Source organism: Macaca thibetana, chromosome 2, assembly GCF_024542745.1.
Source record: "Macaca thibetana thibetana isolate TM-01 chromosome 2, ASM2454274v1, whole genome shotgun sequence".
Classification (NCBI taxonomy): domain Eukaryota; kingdom Metazoa; phylum Chordata; class Mammalia; order Primates; family Cercopithecidae; genus Macaca; species Macaca thibetana.
This window is the reverse complement of record NC_065579.1, coordinates 101,465,458-101,484,237: the sequence shown is the minus strand read 5'-3', so window position 1 is coordinate 101,484,237 and position 18,780 is coordinate 101,465,458. Positions and strand designations below refer to the sequence as shown.

The following is an 18,780-nucleotide window of genomic DNA, read 5'->3' as shown; positions in this document are numbered from 1 at the left end:
AACAAGGGAAATACAAATTAAAACCTCAGTGGAATTCTACCCTCAAATTAGCAAAAAATAGAATGTTTTTGGCAACACAAAATGATGATGAGAATGTGGAGAAATGGAAACTCTTGTCCACTTCTGGTCAAAGTGTAATTGATACAACCACTTTGGGGAGCATTCTGGCAACATCTGGTGTAGTAAAAACACATTTATTGTTAATCTGGCTTTCCTCTAAGATACTTATGGAATCATAGCTCATGGAGAAAGGAGCATTTGTAAGCCCTAAGCTCAACAAACCAGTTAAACGTTTCAGATTCTAAATCCTGAAGGAAAATGACAGTCCCTGTGGTTCTGTAGAACTAGCCCATGGTTTGGAGATTGGGGAGGGAGTGGAGCTTAGAGCAGCGGTTCTCAAATGTGACAAGGCATCAGAGTCACCTGATTGATGCTGAAACACAGGTCACTAGATCCATTCCCAGAGTTTCTGATTCTGCGGGTCTAGGGTGGGGCCTGAAGATTCCCTTTTTTTTCTTTCCTTTTTAAAAAATTTTCGTCTTAAGGTCAGCTTCTATCCCATTTCTAGTAAGTTCTTTAGGCCCTTTTATGACACCGATGCCTCCTCTCTTGGGGCCACACTTTGAGAACCACTGGCATCCTAGTTAAGGCCATGGCGACTGGATTGGGCTCTCCTGGGTTTAGCACCCTGCTCTTTCCTCCACTAGCTGTATATAGCCTCAGCAAAATACCTACACTTTTTTTTTTTTTTTTTTTTTTTTTTTTTTTTTTTTTGAGACAGTCTCCCTATGTCACCCAGGCTGGAGTGCAGTGGCACAATCTCGGCTCACTGCAACCTCTACCTCCCAGGTTCAAGCCATTCTCTTGCCTCAGCCTCCCGAGTAGCTGGGACTACAGGCGCATACCACCACACTGAGCTAATTTTTGTATTTTTAGTAGAGACAGGGTTTCACCATGTTGGCCAGGCTGGTCTCAAACTCCTGACCTCAGATGATCTGCCTACCTCGGCCTCCCAGAGTGCCGGGATTACACGAGTGAGCCACCACACCTGGCCAAAATAGCTGCACTTTCTAAGGCTCAGTTTCTTCATTTGTAAGTTGGGTACATAACACAATCCATGCTCAAAGAGATCTTGTGAAGAATGAGATAATGTGTAGAAACCTCTTAGCATAGTGCTGTCAGGGGGTAAATATTCAATAAATGTTGACTAGCACTCCTCTCCCTTCTGCAGAGCAGCAGTATTGCTTCTAGGTATATATAGTCTAGAGACATTCTCACATGTGTGAGAGACTATAGAAGTCACTATTAAAACAAGCACTGTGAGCACCATTCTTCTATAGAGTCTACAAGTCTCTTTATAGACTTATTGTAATAATGATTAAATAGTGACTCTTTATAGTACTTAACTGTAATAGCAAAAAAATTAGAAACGTAATCAATATCCTTTAACAGGGGAGTAGCTAAATGAGTTGTGGGGTGAGGGAGCCAGAGCTAGAGCTACCTGAATGGATAAATCTCAAGTGAGAAAAAACCTAGATGCCTGAAGTGGCCCAAATGATAGTCTCTATTATTTACACCACATATAAAAACATGCGGAGAGATGCTGATATCATTAATGGATATATGTGTGTGCAGTAAAAGAAAAAATGCATGGGAGTGAAAAAAACAGACCGAGGCCAGAGGTTCCTTTTGGGATGGGAGGGGAGTGGATTTGGAGCATGGTATACAGAAGCTTCACGTTTATCTGAAATGTTTTACTTCTTAAAAAAGCGTGGCTCGTGCCTGTAATCCCAGCACTTTGGGAGGCTGAGGCAGGCGGATCACTTGAGGCCAGGAGTGCAAGACCAACCTGGACAACATGGAGAAACCCCATCTCTACTAAAATATATAAAAATTAGCTGCGTGTAGTGGTGCATGCCTGTACTCCTAGCTACTTGGGAGGCTGAGGCACAACAATCGCTTGTGCCTGGGAGGCAGTGGTTGCAATGAATGGAGATCATGCCACTGCATTTCCAGCCTGGGCAATAGAGGGAGAATCTGTCTAAACAAACAAACAAACCAAAAAACCACCCTTGAAGCCAATATGACAGCATGCCATTGAAGTCACATTTTGGGGCAGTTTGCCCAGGTTTTATGGCATTATTTTGTATGCTTTTCTGCTTTTCGGTATTCTTGAAGATTTTCTTAGCTTTTTGTTTTTGTTTTGTTTTAGATGGAGTCTAGCTCTGTCTCCCAGGCTGGAGTGCAGTGGCACAATCTCGGCTCACTGCAACCTCCACCTCCCAGGTTCAAGCAATTCTCCTGCCTCAGCCTCCTAAGTAGCTGGGATTACAGGCACCTGCCACCACCCCCAGCTAATTTATGTATTTTTAGTAGAGACAGGGTTTCATTGTGTTGGTTAGGCTGGTGTTGAACCCCTGACCTCGTGATCCTCTGGCCTCAGCCTCCCAAAGTGCTGGGATTGCAAGCATGAGCCAACATGCTCGGCCTTCTTATCTTTCCTTATTTGGCGTTCCCTTAGCTTAGGATTATCAACATTGCTACCTGTGAACTTGGCTGGGTGAGTGTTGTACCTTTCTTGAAGGTTTTTCATGCCCCTGTTTTTTATTTTTTATTATCTTTTTTTAGATAGGGTCTTGCTTTGTCACCCAAGCTGGAGTGCAGTGGCACTGTCATGGCTCACTGCAGCCTCAACTGCCTGGGCTCAAGCAATTCTCCCACCTCAGCCTCCCAAGTAGCTGGGACCGCAGGCCTGCACCACCACGCCTAATTTTTTTTTTTTTTTCTGTAGTGATGGGGTCTCCCTATGTTGCCCAGGATGGTCTTGAGCTCCTGGGCTCAGGGGATCCTCTTAACCTCCCAAAGTGCTGGGATTACAGGTGTGAGCCACTGTGTCTGGTGAAGTTGGAGAATCATGCTTTTTCATGTCATTTCTGTTCCAAGATCTGCACTGTTGACCCTGGACAACTGAGTGAGTCTCTGTGCCATCCAGTGTGAATGTGGGTATAATCTTTCTGATAAGCATTCTTCTTTACAAACATGAGTTCTTGACAGAGACGTGGAAACATTATTTTGGTTACTGCCTTTCCTAGACTGTAGCCAGTATTCTCAGGTCATTTTCAGCACTGTCTTCTGTATTGACGCCTGTTTTCAAGAGGGTGGAATCGCGTCTTCAGAATTTCTTTGGCTGATGGGGCTGGCTATAAGGCAGAAGACTGGGTTCCTAATCCACCTCTGCCGCAAGCTCTCTGGCGAGTTGCTCAGACCCTCTCAACCTCAAGGTCGTCTTCTATGAACAAGGAAGTTGGCCTGATAACCTCCAGTGACCCTCCACTCTGCCAGTCAGTGATTCTGTGAAGGGATGTAAAGGGCTGTGAGGCTCAGGCATAAACAGCCAGCAGAGAGAAACTTAGTATACCCCACTCTGCCAAGAGAAGATACACCGGCAAGCTGCAGTGGGATGAAAATTGGAAAGCAGCCTGACCCAAGAGCTGCCCCACAGCCTGATGTGCAGCTTCAGCAGAATTCTCTGAATTATCCTCATTACATTTATAATGAAAATGCCTATTAGGAAACTTACATGAGTCTGTGCTGTTTCCAAGGCATTTTTTTTTTCTATCTAAAAAAAGCCCTGTTTGTTGTTGTTGTTGTTTCTGAGACAGGGTCTCACTCTGTTGCCCAGGCTGGAGTGCAGTGGCGTGATCTCAGCTCACTGCAACCCCTATGCCTCAGGTTCAAGCAATTCTCCTGCCTCAGCCTTCTGAGTAGCTGGGGTTACAGTCATGTGCCACCGCGCCCAGCTATTTTTTATTTTTTATTTTTAGTAGAGACGGGGTTTCGCCATGTTGGCCGGGCTGGTCTTGAACTCCTGACCTCAAGTGATCTGCCCACCTTGGCCTCCTAAAGTGCTGGGATTACAGGCATGTGCCACTGCACCCGGCCTCCTATATCGCCTTCTGATTGGCCCAGACATGTAAGTTTGGCTCTGCTGTGCCTCGCTGAACAGAGTCATCGAGCTGGAGGCCCCTGATGGCTCAGTCAAACTTTCTATAGCTGGGCCATTATATATTTTCTAGAGCTGGGAGAAAGAGGGCATGTGGACAGGTGAGACTGGCCACCAGATCTCTCCCATTGATCCCACAGGAAGTCCACACCTGAAGGAGACCTTCGTGGGGCTTCCCAGAGGGGCAGATCCAGCATCTGGACACTGGTCACATGCCTTGGGTCCCAGGCTTTGTACCTGAATTGCCACAGAGCCATCAGGATGCCAGGGGTTCTGTTGACCCTTGCTATATGAGGGCAGATGGGCCTCAGTGCCCAGGTGACCTGGTTGGATGAGGGCTAGAGTACAGCAGGCCTTTGGTGGGGCGGTGGACTGGTCACAGTTTTGGTTACCAGTCCCGGGATCCAGGTGTCAGGAGCTCCCTCCAGTGGCCCTTTTATGACAACTAAAGGAAGTTCTACTGTTCACAGCAAGGGTTCTCAGCTTGCAGTTCCTTGTGCCTCTTTTAGGGAAGACACTCAGCCAGTAAATATCAAATATAAAATGACTTAGCGATTCTTCTCGAAATGTATCATTTATTTTCTTACCTAAAATCTATGGAGTGCTTACTATGTGCCAGGTGCTTTTTAAAGCACTTGGGATACCTGACTGCATGAACAGAAACACAAATCTCTGAGCCTGCAGTCTGATGGGAGTAGGGGAGATGCGTAATAATAATCACAATAAATAGGTAGGTTCTAAAGCTTCGCTATTTAATACAGTAACTGCTACTCAAATGTGGCTGTTTAAATTAATTAAAATTAGAATTACTTCTTCAGGCACCCTAGCCACATTTCAAGTGTTCAGTAGCTGTATGTGTCTCATCATTACCATACTGGGCAGCACAAATATGGACATTTCAATCATTGCAGAAAGTTCTATTGGACAACACTAATCTAGAGTATGTTAAAAGGCAAAACGTGCTATGAAAAAAAAATTAGAGATTTTTTTTTTTTTTTGAGATGTAGTCTCGCTCTGTCGCCCAGGCTGGAGTGCAGTGGCCGGATCTCAGCTCACTGCAAGCTCCGCCTCCCGGGTTCACGCCATTCTCCTGCCTCAGCCTCCGGAGTAGCTGGGACTACAGGCACCCGCCACCTCGCCCGGCTAGTTTTTTGTATTTTTTTAGTAGAGACGGGGTTTCACCGTGTTAGCCAGGATGGTCTCGATCTCCTGACCTTGTGATCCGCCCGTCTCGGCCTCCCAAAGTGCTAGGATTACAGGCTTGAGCCACCACGCCTGACCAAAAATTAGAGATTTTTAAAGCATGTTGCAGGGGTGGAGAAGGAATTACAATTATTTATTTATTTATTTATTTTGAGACAGAGACTCGCTCTATTGCTCAGACTGGAGTGCAATGGCATAGTCTCAGCTCACTGCAACCTCCACCTCCCTGCAACCTCCACCTCCCGGGTTCAAGCCATTCTCCTGCCTTAGCCTCTCTAGTAGTTGGGATTACAGGCACACGCCACCATGCTCAGCCAATTTTTGTAATTTTTGTAGAGACGAGATTTCATAAGGATGGTCTTGAACTCCTGACCTCAGATGATCCACCTGCCTCGGCCTCCCTAAGTACTAGGATTACAGGGCTGAGCCACCGCACCTGGCTGGAATTACAATTTTAAAGAGTAATTGTGGTGTACCTAATTTAGAAGCTTTTGAAAAAAGATTTTCAGAAGGTAAGTGAATGAGTCTTGGAAATACCTAGGAGAAGAAAATTCCAGGGCAGTGGACAGGCAATGCAGAGGCAGAAGCATACCAATTTGTGGAAGTGGTTGGAGTGCACCAGGGAAGAGAAGCAGAAAAGAGGTAATGGGGGCAGATCTCAAAAGCCTCATAGATTGCTGTGTTTTTCTGCAGAAATCTAAGGACATAAATATGAGTACAAAAATGTTCTTGCAGCATTGTTTGTAAGCAGCAAAAAATTAGAGGTGAGGCCAGTCACAGTGACTCACACTTGTAATCCCTGCACTTTGGGAGGCTGAGGAGGGCAGATCACCTGACGTCAAGAGTTCGAGACTAGCCTGGCCAACATGGCAAAACCCCGTCTCTACTAAAAATACAAAAATTAGCTAGGCGTGGTGGTGTATGCCTATAATCCCAGCTACTCGGGAGGCTGAGGCAGGAGAATCACATGAACCTGGGAGGCAGAGGTTGCAGTGAGCCGAGATCACGCCACTGTACTCCAGCCTGGGCAACAGAGCGAGACCCCATCTCAAAAAAAAATAAAAAATAAAAAATAAGAGGTGACATACATGATTATCATTGGGGAGTGGTGATATGTTCATGCAGTGGTTGGTGAGGATGAGGGTAAAAGGATGAGGGTTATAACCATGCATAGAAAGCATCCTGGAGGCCGGGCACGATGGCTCACACCTGTAATCCCAGCCTTTGGGAGTCCCAGGCGAGAGGATTGCCTGAGCCCACGAGTTTGAAACCAGCATGGGCAACATAGTGGGACCCCTGTCTCTACAAAAATTAGCTGGGTATGGCAGTGTGTACCTGTAGCATGACCTACTCAGGAGACTGAGGTGAGAGGATTGCTTGAGCCCAGGAGGTTGAGGCTGCAGTGACCCATGATGGTGACACTGCACTCCAGCCTGGAGGACAGAGCAAGAGCCTGTCTCTAAAAAGAAAGCATTCTGGTGCTGGGTATGGTGGCTCATGCCTGTAATCCCAGCACTGTGGGAGGCTGAGGTGGGCGGATCACCTGAGGTCCGGAGTTTGAGACCAACCTGGCCAACATAGTGAAACCATGTCTCTACTAAAATTATAAAAATTAGCTGGGTGTGGTGGTGGGCAACTGTAATCCCAGCTACGCAGTAGGCTGAGCCAAGAGAATCACTTGAACCCAGGAGGCGGAGGTTGCAGTGAGCTGAGACCACACCATTGCACTCCAGCCTGGGCAACAAGAGCAAAACTCTGTCTCAAAAAAAGAGAAGGCATTCTGGAGTCTATAGGCTGCACCGAAAGGGCCATTATCCTGGTAGACTGGAAGAAGCTTGGGGCCCCTGGGAGTTGGGGTTTGAGGTGGCCCTGTAGCTTGTGCTGTCTCTTTTGAGGCAGTAGCAAAGGCCAGGGTACTATTCAGGTCCTCCCAGACCCTGAACTCACCCCAGTTGGGGAAGAGTCACCAGTGGGGAGGTAATCGACAGAAGCTGAAAGCATACCCTGTGGATCCAGGAATGGCCGGGATGTCTGGGCACAGAATGAAGAATTGTGCTCTCGCTGTGGAAGAGACAGGGTAGCTTCTCTGATGACCCTCCCTGTTGGCCCCCACCCTACCATGTTTCCCGGCAGAGAATGGTCAAGAATCTGGAGAAGGAACTAGCACTGCTCAAGCAGGAACTGGCCATCCATGACAGCCTGGTAAGAGGCTAGAGGCAAGGAAGGAGGGCAGAGGTGCTGGGATAAGGGGCGACTGGGGCTAGGGGCAGACAGCATAATGGGTCAAGGCCGGTAGTAGGCGGGGTCAGGGGGCAGGCTGAGTGGCAGGAAAGGGGCAGCAGCAAGGGGCCATGAGGACAGGGGGTGGGGGCAGAGTCCTCCGGTGGTCCTGAGGGGCCTCAAGCCAGAGGCAGCGCATGCCTCCCGTCCTCGCGGTTCTTATGCTGCAGAGTCTGCTGGGACTCAGGCAGCAGAGCCTCTGTCTGGAGTAGCAGGCCCCATGTCTGAGGGACTTTCCTTTCCTCCCCGACCCCATTACCCATCTCTGACTCAAGCGCTGGCCTGTGTGTTAGGCCCTCTGGCAGGACCCGATGATGAAGGGAATGAGCCAGCTTGGTCAGCCAGGGCCTGTGCCCAGCCTCCCTACTTTGCCTCTCAGAATGGCCCCTGCCACTCCTGCATGGGCTCGGGTTCTTGTTGCTTATCCACATGTTCTTCATCCTCCTTCAAGACCAACCGCACCTTTGTGACCTATGAAGCCATGGATGAAATCCAGATTGCTGAGATCAACTCCCAGGTGCGGAGGTACCTGGAGGGGACGCTGGACGAGATCGATGTAAGGAACCCCTCTGTGACCACTGTGCTGAGCCAGCCTGGACCTCCCTATCCTGGGCACACCCCAACGCATGCTCTGCTAGCCTCAGAACCTCACATGAATGGGTGCAGTGGGTGGAGGGTGGTGCTGGACTCTTGATGTCAGGGACCCTTCAGCTCATCTCAGGGGCATAAGCACAGGCCCTAGAGCCAGGCTTTCTGGGATTGAATCCTAGCTCAGCTGCTTCTTTGCTGAGTGACCTTGGCAAAATACTCAACCGCGTGTACTTCAGTGGCCTTACCTGCCTAGTGGGGAGGGAAACAGAGTGGTGATGAACTGAACTGCTGCACCTGGGTGGCTTGACTGTGTCCGCAGAATGAAGCTGATAAAGGATGGTGGTCATGCTGGTTGTCTACAAGGTAGACCCCAGGGCCCATGTTGGAGTGGGCCAAGGAGGGGGAAACTGCCCCACAAGGAAGGGTCCTCAGGGGGAAGAGGCTGCATCCTGTTTTCACAGTGCAGTCCATCGAACCCCTCTTCTTGGAGACATGGGCAGACCCCCCTGGCTGTTACTATGGGCAGCTCCAAGAAGCAGGCCTGGGGCAACTAAGGGATGGACTCTTCTGGCCTTCATAGGAGGGGCAGACCCAGATTAACCCTTGGTCAAGGGGAATGCTGTGGGCTTTAGGCCCGGGGGGAGGCCAGTAACCTTCCTCCGGCCTCATGTGTACGTGTCTGTGCCCATGCAGACAGGTCCATAAATGGGCTGCATCTGAAGACAGCAGGCAGAGCCTTTTGGAAGAGAAAGCTGAGGAAATACATTTTATTTATAAAAAACTTTAGAAGGTATTTTCAAGGTATAGAATCATTTCGTTTTATAGAGGTCTCCACTTAGAAAAGGTGGTTTTTATAGCCTCAGCAAACACTTAGTTTTAAAATTATTAATCAGGTGTTTCTCTGCTCTGGAGAAGGGCTTGGCTGCCACTTTGCTGAGAGGCTGTGTGCAAATGTCCTCTTCTCGAGACAGATGGTCCAGGAGTCAGCCAAGGGGTCTTGATTTCTCTACTAACATAGACGCAACCTGGTCCCTCTAGGTGCCCTTGGTCTAACCTCTGCCTTGCTCTCTTCCCTCCAGATAATCAACCTTAGACAGATCAAGGAGGTGTTCAACCAGTTCCGGGTGGTTCTAAGGTGAGAGACCCCCACCGCTGCCTCACTCCTACATCAGGCTGCCATTTTCATCTCCTGCAATCTGGGCACTTGCCTCCAAGAGCATCCTCTTCATGCTTGTGGATAAAGAGCCAAATTAGAGTCCTTGGGGGCATGCCTGGGTCCCTGGTAGATATTCAGTGAGTTCATTAATTGGACAGGAGGTGTTTATGAAATGCCAGCTCTGAGTGTGCCCAGAGCAGGGCGTTGTGAATATTCACCTTGTGAATATTGCCACACACCCCCACCTCAGGAAGCATTTGTGGTTTACTTGGGTGCAAACATACCCATAGTCTAAGCAGCTTATGCTAGGTGGTGTCACTAAAGCTGGTCACATGATTCCAAGGGGCCTGTTAGAGACAGAACCTAAGACAGAACCCCACATGGTCCCAAGTGAAGCTTACAGTCCTTATCAAGTGTCATCTTGGAGCAGATACACATGGCATAAGGTGGCCCCTGCAGGTTTGGGGGTTGGACAGTGGGTATATGCAATGGGGCAGGGGAAAGTGAGTCCTTTGTCCTTTTGTCTGGTCTGGTTCATGATGAAGGTGTGGCCCCATACAAGGGACCTTGCCCATATGACTTTTAACCCCAGTACTTGGTTCTTACCCCAGTGGATTCAGCATGGCTCCAGGTACAAGCTGTTCTCTTGTGCTGTCTCCCAAGCCAACAGGAACAGGAAGTGGAGTCCACTTTGCGCAGGAAGTACACCCTCATTGACAGGAATGACTTTGCAGCCATTTCTGCTGTCCAGAAGGTAAGCGTAGTTGCCACTTGCCGACAGCACTCACCTCAGATTTCCCATCCTCAGACCTTTGCAGAGCCAGCAATTATTATGCATTAAACCAGAGCTAGGATTGCAACAGATAAAGGTAACACCAGAATGAACATAGGCGACCTGTGTAAGAGTAAACCACTTTTGAATTAAAAATAATTTCCATAAGGTAGAAACATGGATAATAATATTAAAGACAAATTCCTGGAATTAGGTTGGAAATAAGCTTTTAAATCCCCAGAGTATGGAATGAGGTGCCATACTGGTGAGGGGGTGCATGTGGAAAGTGAACATTTGGCAGAGTGATCAGGGACCGCTCTACTGGGGACAGCCTGAGGCTGGCATTAGCAGCTGCCAAACCTTGGTGTGTACGGTGAACATGTTCACCCTGAGCCTTGGGCCATATACACGTGGGTCCCCAAGGGGCCCAAGCCCTTAATCTAACTCACAGACCTTTGGCTGGCCTCTCTATGTAGGCGGGGCTTGTGGATGTTGATGGCCACCTAGTGGGTGAGCCTGAAGGACAAAACTTTGGACTCGGAGTTGCCCCTTTCTCTACCAAACCTGGGAAGAAAGCCAAGTCCAAGAAGACATTCAAAGAGCCCCTTAGGTGAGTGACCTTGCCGCTCTGCCTCCTCAGCAGCTGGCCCTCCTCGGTGGGTGAATGGGAGGATGTGCACTGTTCCCGCCTTCCCCCGGTGTCTCAGCTACTGGGTTGGCGCAATGGACGTCACTGCTGCCAATACTAGCAAGTCTGTGGGGTCCGGGCTGGGGTTGGTTTGGAACCCCACAAGAATCACCTCTCATCTTCACAGCAACCTGGTGAGGTGGGAGTTAATGTCTTCATTATACTGATGAAGAAACAGAGGCTTAGAGAGGGGAAGTCACTCCCCAAGGCCACACCACCAATGACTAGTGGAATGGCAGCGAGAAGCTGGACCAGCTCCCCAGAGCCCATGCCCTCTGGTACTTTATGTTGTACTGCCTCCCCTCACTTCACTAGGGTCTTCCTGCCGACTGGCACTCAGGTCACCTAAAACTCCAGTTCACCTTTCAGGCAAGATCCGTTTGTATGTGCAAGGTGGGAAGAGCATTTAGGTTCACTTAGTGAGCCCACTCTCCCGGGGTGCTGTGTAGTGGTGGGTAAGAGCACAGGCTCTGGAGCTGACGCCCGGGCTCCCCTCCCTGCTCTGCACTTCTCACACCCAAGGGGTCACCCCATGTGAGACATGAGAACCACTCTGTGCCTGTTTCTGCATCTCCAAAATGGGAAAAATAATAATAGCATCCAAGTCATTGAGGTTGTTGTTGAGGTTGTTGTGAGGATAAGTGAGTGAGCGCAGGCCACGGGCCAGAGCTGATTGTAGAAAACTGTTACACGCAGGACAAGAGTCAGGCGGCAGAGGATGCCAGTGTCCCTGGCCTCCTCCTGCCTCTTCATGAGTGCAGTCACACCCCAACCCTCTCTGTTCTGCTTCCGGATAACCAGTGCAGTAGTTGATTGGTTGAGGCTCAGTCCCCTGAGCCATACTTGTTGCAAGGAGGATGAAAGAGGAAGAAACAGATTTTCTATCCTCAGACCTTTGGGAAGAGCCATGGGCATCCTCCTGCCAGTTCGGTCCTCAGATCTGCCTCTTCTTGGAGAAAGGCACCAAGCACTGTTGCTTCGGCAGGGAGGACAGCTACTTTTCTGGGAGCTGGTGTGGAGAACAGGGTGTGGACCAGTAAGAACAGCAGGGCAGGCCGGGCGCGGTGGCTCACACCTGTAATCCCGGCGCTTTGGGAGGCCGAGACGGGCGGATCACGAGGTCAGGAGATCGAGCCCATCCTGGCTAACACGGTGAAACCTCATCTCTACTAAAAATACAAAAAAATTAGCCGGGCGTGGTGGCGGGTGCCTGTGGTCCCAGCTACTCAGGAGGCTGAGGCAGGAGAATGGTGTGAACCTGGGAGGTGGAGCTTGCAGTGAGCCAAGATCACGCCACTGCACTCCAGCCTGGGCAACAGAGGTAGACTCTGTCTCAGAAAAAAAAAAAAAAAAAAAAAAGAACAGCAGGGCAGAGCCATCCTGCCTTACCATTGGTCCACAGACAGACCCACCCTGTATGGGGCTCTGCCAGTCCTTCCCAGGGCAGCCTGTATGACTCAGACCTCAGCAGCCATGGTGGTTCCTGAGAACCTGTGGCCCATCCCACAGGTCCATACACTTTCAGTCCCTGGAGATTGTACCCATTTTTCCCAAGCGTCTCCTGCCAAGACCACTGAGAGCTCTTTGTTCTGATAAAAGGGAGAAAAATGCCCTCTTCTTCCTCCACATCTGCCTGGCTTAGCATCACACTATTTGCGCTTTTACCTAGGAATATGAACAAGGTGGGAGCTGAGTGAGGTGGGGCTCCCAGTGTAGTGAGTGCTGAGAAAGGTCACTCATCCTGGCATCTGCGATACCTCACTGCCCATGACTGAACCCTGGGGCTTCCATGCCTTCTTCCAGCTCCTTGGCAAGAAAGGAAGGTGCCAGCAGCCCTGTGAATGGGAAGGACTTGGATTACGTTTCCACCTCCAAGACCCAGCTGGTCCCATCCTCCAAAGATGGGGATGTCAAAGACATGCTTTCGCGGGACCGGGAAACTTCCAGCATTGAGCCCCTTCCCTCAGACTCCCCGAAGGAGGAATTACGCCCAATTAGGTAATCAGCTAATGTTAGCTTCTGCACCAGATCAAACAAAACCATATGTGATCCTCAACATGTAAAGAGTACCTGCAGATAAAAGAGAAATAAAATAAGGAATAATAGGCAAAGACTAGGAGCACAGTCCCCAAGGAAGAAAACATGACTATGCACCTGCAAAATGATCCAACCTCAGGAGTCATCCAAGATGTACAGTTAAACATGGAATCATTTTAGACCCTCCAAATAGCAATTATTTAAATAATTAAAGTTATGTATCTTTTGTACAAGTACTGCATTCAAAAGATTAAAAATTTTTAAGATATGAAAGAATATAACCTCTTCCCTTTCCTTGAATCACTCAGCCTCTCTCCCTGATGAGTTTTTAAGGATCTATCCTAAGGAAATAGATGTGAAACAAGATTTATGCAAAAGATATGTATTCATCATTTATTTAAAAAGCAATATATATATATTTTTGAAATACCTTCAGTAGCCAACACTAGGGAAAGGGCACTAAGTGAATTGTTCTCTGCCATTGGGTTGTCCGTGAAGAATTTCAGCCTATGAACATTTCTAAACATTCAGAGAAGTTGAAATAATTGTACAGCGAACACCTGTACACCAAGCATCCTCCCAATTCTACAATTTACATGTTACTATTCTTGTTTCATTCTGCCTCTATCCTTCTATTCCTCTATGTTATTTTTTTGATGCATTTCAAAGTTGCCCACATCAATCCACTTCCCCTTGCCCCAACACTTCATCTTACACTCATTAACTAGAGTTCTCAGAGGGTTTTTAATAACATTAAATGCTCTTTTGAAAAAAGTAAGATGTAAAATTAAACATACTGCATGGCCTTAGCCATTCAAAAATATATCAAAGAGGCCAGGCATGGTGGCTCATGCTTGCAGCACATCGGTTGGCCAAAGTGAAAGGATTGCTTAAACCCAGGAGTTGGAGAGCCTGGGCAACATAGTGGGAGTCTGTCTCTATACAAAATTAAAAGGTAGCTGAGCATGGGAGCACATGCCTGTAGTCCGAGCTACTCAGGAGGCTGAGGCACGAGAATTGATTGAGCCCAGGAGCTCAAGGCTGCAGTGAGCTATGATTGAGCTACTGAACTCCAGCTTGGGCAACAGAGCAAGATACTGTCTCAAAAAAAAAAAAACAAAAACCATATATATATACACACATAAAAGAAATCCAGGGCCAGGCGTGGTGGCTCATGCCTGTAATCCCAGAACTTTGGGAGGCCAAGGCCGAGGCGGGTGGATCACCTGAGGTCGGGAGTTTGAGACCAGCCTGACCAACATGGAGAAACCCAGTCTCTACTAAAATTTTAAAAATTAGCCGGGCGTGGTGGCGTATGCCTGTAATCCCAGCTACTCGGGAGGCTGAGGCAGGAGAATCGCTTGAACCTAGGAGGTGGGGGTTGCAGTGAGCCAAGATTGCACCATTGCCCTCCAGCCTGGGCAACAAGAGCAAAACTCTGTCTCAAAAAAAAAAGGAAAGAAATCCAGAAGGAGACACACCACCATACGCCATTGTTCTTTTCTTTTCTTATTGTTGTTTTTTTCTTATACTTTTCCTTGCTTTCCTCCCTTTCTGCCATGGGCATGTGACCTTGTACATGTGCTGAGTAAAACAAAGAGGAGGGAATGATTCACACAGTTTAGCTCCTGTCTGGGGTAGGTGGTGCCTAGCACTTCTGCCTCCTGCCCACAGAAGCCCCAGGGAAGAAAGATGAAGTGCCTGGTGGCTCCAAGGCAGCCACCTCATTTATCCTCTTTGGTCTCACCCTTGCATCTCAAGGCCCGACACCCCACCCTCCAAACCAGTGGCCTTTGAGGAGTTTAAGAACGAGCGAGGTAGTGAGATCAACCGAATTTTCAAAGAAAACAAATCCATCTTGAACGAACGGAGGAAAAGGGCCAGCGAGACCACGCAGCGCATCAATGCCATCAAGCGGGAGATTGATGTGACCAAGGAGGCCCTGGATTTCCAGAAGTCACTGCGGGAGAAGCAAGGTAAATGTGATGGAAAGACGGCTAGGGAGCTTTGGGGTCTCAGAGTCATGCTGGTCGAAGCAGAACAGCCCTTGGCACTAGAGGACTGAGATGGGAGGGGCCAGTGGGGGTACTGGGGTGTGGCCTTCACCCATAGGTCAGATCACTTAGCTCTGGTCAGCCCCTGAGAGCCTCAGAGTCCTCCCCTGTCAGCCAGCCTCTGCCTGTGGGTCCCTCATTGTTGCATTATCTCAGACCTAGGTGCTGGGCCTTCCACCCCATATGTGCTACTGTCCATGGTGAAACAGGCCTTTTGTCCTGCAGAGGTATCACTGGGAGATGGGTAGCTGGTGACTTCTACAAGGTCCGTGGGTCTCTGTGTGGTTTCCTCACTGCTCCAGGTGGTCAGATTGAGGTGGGGCTGCTGGTAGGGACTATGGAAAACCAAGTAAGGGAACAAGAATATGGATGCCAGAGAGCCAAGGGACTCACTTTCAGTAAGGCCATTCCCTATGCTGAATCCGTGACACCGGTGCTGGTCTGTCAAAGTCTTGTCTTCTAGGGCAGGTGGCAGAGGGTGCTCCAGGCTCAAAGAGCAAAGGACCCCAATGTGGGGAGGGTGCTCACCTGGTTACCCTGACCCAGTGTCCTTGTCCTGGTGGTGTGCACCACCCACACCTGCACTGAGGGCCAAGGCCCATCAAGCTTACGTGTTCAGATGACTTATCTGGGAGGGCTGCTCAAGTGCAGATTCCCAGCCCCTCAGCAAGTGGTTCTGACTGAGGAGAGATGGAGCAGGGCCCAGGACCTGCATTTTAATGAGTGACAATTCCAACTCTGGGACAGGTGGTTTAGAGGCCACCCTGTTCTTCACACTCCTGGCTCAGTCTTATTGTCTTCTTCCAGACAGGAAACACCACAGGTTACTGGGCTTTCCCTTGCTAAATCACAACCCTGTTCCAGGCCAGCTTTCATAAGTGATCTCCAGATGTCACTTGGTTTATTCCTGCAAGTCAGATGCATCATCTCACTCACAGAAGGTGCATTTTACTCATTTATTTCTCAGAGGAGCAGGGTATGGTGGTGCACACCTGTAATCCCAGCATCTTGGGAGGCTGAGGCATGAAAATTGCTTGAACCCAGGAGGCAGAGGTTGCAGTGAGGCAAGATTGTGCCACTGCACTCCAGTCTGGGTGACAGACCAAGACTGTCTCAGAAAAAAAAAAAAAAAAAAAAAAAAAAAAAATTAAACAATTATTTATCAGAGGGCAACTTTATGTTCTAATTCTTGGGGCCATTCTTATACCTCACAGACCAATTATGACATGCTATTCCTAAGGGCAAAGCCCTCCACGGGTCTGGGAAGCTGGAGAAGGCCAGTGATGGTGGCTATAGACATACCCCTATCCAGAACCACAGGGAGAGGACGTGGTGAAGATTTTATGGGACAAACAAGCACTTCTTTGTCCTCTCTGCTCACACTTTCTTTGAACATACAGCTCCTTATTACATATTTAAGATAAAATATATGCATGCTATGCTGGCATATCATGTACTCCTAAATACACCTGAAAGTGGACAGTATCAAAGGATGAGATGAGGAAGGCATTAAAATTATTTTTTTTTCTTTTTTGAGACAGAGTTTCACTCTTGTTGCCGAGGCTGGAGTGCAATGGCACGATCTTGGCTCACTGCAACCTCTGCCTCCCGGGTTCAAGCAATTCTGCTGCCTCAGCCTCCCAAGTAGCTGTGATTACAGGCATGCGCCACCACGCCCAACTAATTTTTATTTTTAGTAGAGACAGGGTTTCTTCATGTTGGTCAGGCTGGTCTTGGACTCCCGACCTCAGGTGATCTGCCCACTTCAGCCTCCCAAAGTGCTGGGATTACAGGTGTAAGCCACTGCACCCGGCCAAAAAAAATTTTTTGTGTGTGTGTGACAGAGTCTCGCTCTGTCGCCCAGGCTGAAGTGCAGTGGCGTGATCTTGGCTCACTGCAAGCTCCACCTCCTGGGTTCACGCCATTCTCCTGCCTCAGCCTCCTGAGTAGCTGGGACTACAGGCACCTGCCAACATGCCTGGCTAATTTTGTGTATTTTTAGTAGGGACAGGGTTTCACCATATTAGCCAGGATTGTCTCAATCTCCTGACCTCGTGATCTGCCCTTCTCAGCCTCCCAAAGTGGTGGGATTACAGGTGTGAGTCACAGCGCCTGACCCAACAAATTTTTAATATTTAAAATTTTATCTATCAGTATCAAAAAAACTCATTTTTGTGCTCTCCTCCAAAAGTAGTGTTTTTCCACTGATTATTAAAATATTAATAAAATACCTTTATTTTATTGAATTTACTTGAACAGATCAAGTAAAGTCATATCTCCTAGGCCAGGCAGGGTGGCTCACACCTGTAATCTCAGCACTTTGGGAGGCCGAGGTGGGTGGATTGCTTGAGCACAGGAGTTTGAGACCAGCCTGGGCAACAGAGTGAGACCCTGTCTCTACAAAAAAAACATAAAAAATTAGCTGGGCGTGGTGGCACATGCCTATAGTCTCAGTTACTTGGGAGGCATGGTAAAAGGATCACCTGAGCCAAGAAGGTTGAGGTTGCAGTGAGCCATGATCGTGTCACTGAACTTTAGCTTTGGCGACAGAGTGAGGCCATGTCCAATCAATCAATCAATCAATCAATCTCTTAGATACCTTATGATTGATAGCCACTTGTTGACCCAGAAAGGTCAGCATATTTGGAACATTAGTCTTTTGTAAAAGAAAAATACAGGGCCGGGCGCGGTGGCTCAAGCCTGTAATCCCAGCACTTTGGGAGGCCAAGACGGGCGGATCACGAGGTCAGGAGATCGAGACCATCCTGGCGAACACCGTGAAACCCCGTCTCTACTAAAAAATACAAAAAACTAGCCGGGCGAGGTGGCGGGTGCCTGTAGTCCCAGCTACTCGGGAGGCTGAGGCAGGAGAATGGCGTAAACCCGGGAGGCGGAGCTTGCAGTGAGCTGAGATCCGGCCACTGCACTCCAGCCTGGGGGACAGAGCCAGACTCCGTCTCAAAAAAAAAAAAAAAAAAAAAAAAAAAAAAAAATACAAAATTGCCAGTTGTGGTGGCATATGCTTGTAATTCCAGCTATTTGACAGGCTGAAGCAGGAGGATTACTTGAGGCCAGTAATTCAAGAAAAAGAAACAAAGAAAAGAAAAAAAGAAAAATGTAAAAATGTAAAATCATCTTTAATTCAACTCTTTTTTTTCCTGGAGATAATCAGAGATTCTCTGAGTAGAACACAGTTACTCCCCATCTCAACAGAGTACTGTAAAGACTCTACTCTGTAAAGGATTGTGGCTTATTCAAATAATCACATCAGAGACCTCCCACAGCATAGAGACCGCAGCAGATTGCTCCGCACTGAAGGTGAGACACCTGGTGAGGGTGACTCCCACTCCCCACTCCAGATCCCAGATCCCACAGTCAAGACACTTGCTTTTCCATTAATGACTCCATTAGTGACTTTTAATGTGTCTCACTTTTTTCTCAATAAACATCAGTGGAAGTGCTAACACTTTCCTCTAGCACCTGGGGGCTGCCTCATGCACCCCAGCCACACACCTCAGGTCATGTGCAGAACACACTTGCCTTACACTTGGGGATGGGGATTGATGTGATGCCTTTGCTAAGCTTTCAGGTGCTGTGAGCAGTGGAGAGCAGGGTGAATGGCTTTGCACATCATATTATTTTGTGTTAACCCAACAACTGTCACTGAACTGACAGACCTTAAAAGATCCTTGCAAAGAGACGAATAGCACTAACCCTTGTCCCTGGAGCCCTTTGACAGCTACTCAACACGATATAGATGTCTAATCATCTCTAACAAGAAGGTAGCTAGTGAGCTGCGCGTGGTGGCTCACGCCTGTAATCCCACCACTTTGGGAGGCTGAGGTGGGCGGATCACCTGAGGTCAGGAATTCAAGACCAGCCTGGGCAACATGGTGAAACCCCGTCTCTGCTAAAACTACAAAACTTAGCTGGGCGTGGTGGCACATGCCTATAATTCCAGTTATTCAGGAGGCTGAGGGAGGAGAATCGCTTGAA

General features: G+C 48.5%; 1 protein-coding gene across 8 annotated transcripts in view; it reads left to right on the top strand.

The window, feature by feature from the left end:
- The window catches only part of KIF9 (kinesin family member 9), a 53,349-nt gene that overhangs the window by 25,468 nt on the left and 9,101 nt on the right, over window positions 1–18,780 (top strand). For 5 of the 8 annotated variants that reach the window (XM_050780776.1, XM_050780772.1, XM_050780779.1 and 2 more), the window contains 7 exons: window positions 7,340–7,408; window positions 7,938–8,042; window positions 9,157–9,212; window positions 9,897–9,987; window positions 10,482–10,615; window positions 12,497–12,691; window positions 14,492–14,706. In XM_050780776.1, coding sequence (XP_050636733.1) covers window positions 7,340–7,408; window positions 7,938–8,042; window positions 9,157–9,212; window positions 9,897–9,987; window positions 10,482–10,615; window positions 12,497–12,691; window positions 14,492–14,706 — 865 coding nt within the window. The remainder of the gene's footprint in view (window positions 1–7,339; window positions 7,409–7,937; window positions 8,043–9,156; window positions 9,213–9,896; window positions 9,988–10,481; window positions 10,616–12,496; window positions 12,692–14,491; window positions 14,707–18,780) is intronic. The other 3 variants (XM_050780778.1, XM_050780775.1, XM_050780780.1) reach the window with 1 other exon arrangement.